Source organism: Notothenia coriiceps, unplaced genomic scaffold (assembly GCF_000735185.1).
Source record: "Notothenia coriiceps isolate Sejong01 unplaced genomic scaffold, NC01 NC01_scaffold00019119, whole genome shotgun sequence".
NCBI classification, from domain to species: Eukaryota; Metazoa; Chordata; class Actinopteri; order Perciformes; family Nototheniidae; genus Notothenia; species Notothenia coriiceps.
Genome location: NW_011351820.1, coordinates 1 through 4,782, shown reverse-complemented (window position 1 = coordinate 4,782; position 4,782 = coordinate 1). Strand labels below are relative to the sequence as shown.

At 36.8% G+C, this 4,782-nt stretch overlaps 1 protein-coding gene across 1 annotated transcript; it reads right to left on the bottom strand.

The window, feature by feature from the left end:
* Window positions 1-6: 6 nt before the first annotated feature.
* On the bottom strand, window positions 7-3,196 carry LOC104951779 (RING finger protein 122; the record flags this gene model as incomplete). Its single annotated transcript, XM_010778507.1, has 4 exons — window positions 7-348; window positions 1,505-1,587; window positions 2,974-3,015; window positions 3,131-3,196. Coding segments are annotated over 4 exons (312 nt in total), but the record flags the coding sequence as incomplete, so codon positions are not given.
* Window positions 3,197-4,782: the final 1,586 nt, after the last annotated feature.

The window sequence follows — 4,782 nt, the reverse complement described above, 5'->3', positions numbered from 1 at the left end:
TAGCGGATAATTATTACCTTTTCCACCCCTGTGTTAGTGTTATAATCTCCCTCCACATATTTTAGGCTCTTTGGCTCTGCACTTATCATTTCTACTTCCAGAGAAGCTCTGTCTTAAAATGTTTGCATTATACCTAAACCACCATCTGTAGGATTGGGAAACAGCGCCCATAGTGACAGGTGTCAAGTGACTGGAGTGTAAGGTGCTGCTGGACATCCATCCCCCTGTCAGACCTCCAAGAGACTCTGGGGCTGCTCTTGAGCTTGTTGGGGTGGGGGAAGGAGGCGACAAATGGGCTTGTTGCACATGGGGCAGACACTGCGGATCTCTAACCATTTCATCAGACACCTGAAGAAAGCAGATAGATGAGACATGTTACCATATTTAATCATTTCAAAAGGAAGACAAAGTAAGTTACTGAGGTAGGTCTCTAATGTTCAAAAAGCTCTTTATTTTTCTCATACTTCCTTTGCTGCAGCTACACTCTTCAACCTCTGTCTTAAACCAGAGCCCACTAAGAGATGTCCCGCCCCTTAGCCTATCACGTACAATGTGTTGCAGCGCTAGCCAATAGAAGTGCAAATGTCATGTAGTTATGTCCCATGTTACGGAAGTCAAAAGGAGTCCAATGGAGGCGTTTAAGGCATGGAGGAGTGTGTGGGAGAGAACCTTCCTCTGAGGGAACTTTGGGATTTTAGCCTTTGCAGACCATTTACATGCACTAAAACCTATATAGTAAACTACAGGAAAGGGAAAACCAAAAAAAGCACAATGAAACCTCACCATGTTGATTACTAACCTGAACACATTTTTCATCCCAAATGTTTTGTTAAATGCATATTAGTATATAACTGAGGCATTGTGTATGGTTTAGGCCTGTTGAATGTAGGAGAAATCTTCAGATGCAAACACCTAAATATACACAAGTAGAGGTGCATTTTGACCTACGATTTGCAGTGTATGAAAAAACCTGTTTTTCTTCATCAACAGATGCTAACAGGACTGAACAAACAGATATACAGGATCTGTACACAGTTCAAAGATGCTGCTGACACAGGTGGGAAAAGACCGGTCTGAAAGCACTATACGTTACACCTCCGCTGCAGGGTGAAAAGCGGTCTCTATCACTTTAAGCATGCTGCTCAAACATGCAGCATAATGTTGTCATGAATTTAATCGTCATTTTCTGAAGAGCAGCCTCAAAAACTTGCTCAATATCTTTTTTGCTCAGAAAAAAAAAAAAAGAGCATGAAGGGGAATTTTGTGTGTAAATCTGGTTCCTCAAGATTTTTCCATATAATGTCTTGAAATTTTTTTAAGAAAACAAATATTTTTAAGGGTTTAAAAAATGATGAGCAATTTGTGAAAAGCCAAACAAACTAATCATGTCTGGTGTTTTTTTCTTCTGGTTTTTTACGACTAGGAGTTTGAAACACAGTTTGCAAGTTCACCAAAATATGTAGTCCGCTATTATATGAATACAAGGCAGGAATATAGAACTTACTTCTTGTGAAAGGCGTGAGAACATGAGCACACTCCAAGCTCGTCCCTGCTGCGGAACTCGTCTAAACACACCGCACATGTTTGCTAGAAAGGAGAAACGACAGGTTAGGAAAACAGTTCATAATCAACACCTAAAGTATAGGTAATATCCTAAAGAAATCAGAATCGTCAATATACAGCATTTACAAAGTCTGAGCAATAATGCTTGTTCACCTACTTGTACTGTGGGATTCTTTACATAAATAATCACCAGTAAAAATTCTCCATGAATAAATTTAAAAATTTAAAAATTCATCTTAATACTCAAAAGTATGTATTTTCTTACAACAACACTTCCTGGAATTAAATTGATAAGCTATAGACTCACTACTTAGTATTTTCTCATTTTCTCATTGTCTTTTCGATATTATTATTTACGATTGAATCGGGACATAGGGTATAAGTCAGCCAGAAGAACGTTCACATGACTGTCAGAGCCACCTTTAAAAATAGTCAGAGTGAATATACAGTATTACCTTTTCATTATGGTCAGGTAATACTTGACAAAATAACTCAAAATAGTAGAGTCAGTATTTTTCTGTCTTATAATAATAATAATAATAATAATCCTTATATTTATTATAGTGCTTTTTCAATGACTCTCAAAGCACTTTACAAATACACATTACACATACAGATCATACATACATGTAATGGTCATAAATGATTATGTTTTAATCATTTATTTTCTTATTTCCCTAAATGCATATTTCTGTTACTATTTTGCCCTGTGTTAGTATTAACTCTTATACATTTTACATGTATTACTATGTTGGGGGTTTTATTCTTATAAAGTTATAATTTCTGAACAATCTCTGGTACAAGATTGTCTTACGTGATTAACCAAATTCGATCTAATTTTCTCTTTTTTTGTTTCCTAAGAATGGTAAATTAGAAGGAATATCATATAGCAATCATTCATATTTGGTTGATGCTTTAAGGGGGCCATATTATGCTAATTTTAAGGTTCATATTTGTATTTTGTGCCTCTACCGTGACTTTAATGTTCAAAAACGTCTTTTTTTTCTCATACTGTCTGTTTTTCACCCTCTGTCTGAAACCAGAGCCCAGTCTGCTCTGATTGGTTAGCTGGCCGGCTCTGTTGTGATTGGTCAATGGCTTAGAGTTGTCCCGCCCCTTAGCCTATCACGTACAATGTTTTGGAGAGCTATCCAATAGAAGCGCGAGTGTAGGGATGTTATTATGCAGTAAATCCTTGAATTATACTGCTATATTTTCACACTATTATTGGACAACATTGCCAATAATAGAAATTGAAAAATACTTCTGTTTCCATTTTAGTTACGCACATTATTTAATGTGTTCGTAAAAATTGCAGCAATCAACTAATTTGAATACAAGTTAAAGACACAAGTCACCAACCCACTAAATCATTTATTCCACATTGATTTAGCCTATTATTCAACTTACCCCAATAAGGCTCAGCTTCTTCCCCGCTCCTTTCAAAACAACCTGTGGAAGAGAATGAGACTTGTGACATAATGTATATTTCACCAGATAAAAAAAGCAGATTAAAATAGTTTGAATTACAATTCAACTCAAACTGGATATAGTATAAACATATTACCTCATTGTAACCATACTGCTCTCTTGCACCTCTTCGCCTGAGTCTGTGAAGCAGAAAAAAGACGTATCATGCTGTCATTTAGAGTCATAAAAATGATATTATGTGCATGACTCTCCACATCTGTATTCCTCACGACATGTCTCGTCATGCTGTAGGAATCAGCTGAGAGTCAAGAAGCCCTGGAATTCACACAATGCCAAATTCAAGTTACAGCCTGTGCATCTATACGCTCACCGCAAACAGGCTGTAAAACCTTCAAGAATGTGCCCTTATACATGAAGAAGAATTCTGACTGTAATCCAGTTCAGTTAAGTTGATTATAAGTTGTTGAAAGCATAAATGGATCAAAAATTCTAGGCAACTCTAAATAAATCTAGCTTTACAAAATGGCTTTTTTTATTTGTTAATTCTAGAAGCCAAACAAATCAACAAAACATCAGCTCCTTAGCGAAGGTAACACTTGAACAGGTTTTTCCGGAAATCCTCGAAGCTGATCTACTTCTAGCAACAGACACTGCCTTTATCAGCTCGAAACCCAAAATAGTATTGTGTTGTCTCTTAGGGACTGAAACCCACTAATATACATTATGGATTTCTATAAACGTACACATATAAACTACCGATAAAGAACTTGTGAACTTGCCTATAGTGTCATCAAATATTTAAACTACGTCACAGAAACAATCAAATGTAATGAGCTGAGACTAACGTTGAGTTTCTCCCCAGCGTAACCCCAGCAAACATGTTCTACTCCTTTCCATTTCTCACCCCTTTCCAGTGGTGGAAAGTAGTAAAGTATTGTACTTAAGTATGTTTTTGAACTATTTGTACTTTACTTGAGTATTTCTATTTCCATACTTATGCCCCACGACATGTCAGAGGTGAATATCATTGTTTTACTCTCCTACATTTTTATAACATAGGTGTTTTGTGCACCTGAAAGACACAATGCTATAATGCAGTACTGTACTAATAATCTCCACAATATTTCAAGTATCCACTATCCAGTATCCAGCATCTAATTAGTATGTCATAGTAGTAGTTAAATTGGTCCACATCAACAAACTATAAATGTACTAAATGTTTTTACAAGTATAAAAACAATATAATATAATAACCATACTAATAAAATAGTGTGAAAATATCCATTCTGAATAACTAGTACTTTTACTTTAGATACTTGAATTAAATTTAACTGATTCTGTACTTAATAGAATTCTGAAATGGTCCATTGTGCAGAAGTACTTTTACTTTTTCTAAATGTTTATGCTAATGCATTTCTACTTTTACTTAAAGGGGATCTATCATGCAAAATGCACTTTTGTACGTCTTTTATTCATGAATATGTGTCCCCGGTGTGTCAGGGAACTCACCAAGTGTCAGAAAACACAACCCTCTCTCTTTTTCTCCATACCCAAATCTCTAAAAACGGGGCTGCAACGGAGCTGATACAGATTTGAATTTTTCTGACGTCAGAAAAGGGGTTCTCCACCTATATGGCCAACTCTCCACCTATCAGGGGATGGGGGGTTGGGCCATGGCCACGCCATTGCCGCTCGAAAGCCCTGGAGACGCTGTAGTACATATGCCAGGCCTGTAAGTGGCGCTGTAGTCTGCCACAAAAGCAGCGAAGAAGACTTCCCGCGCCACGG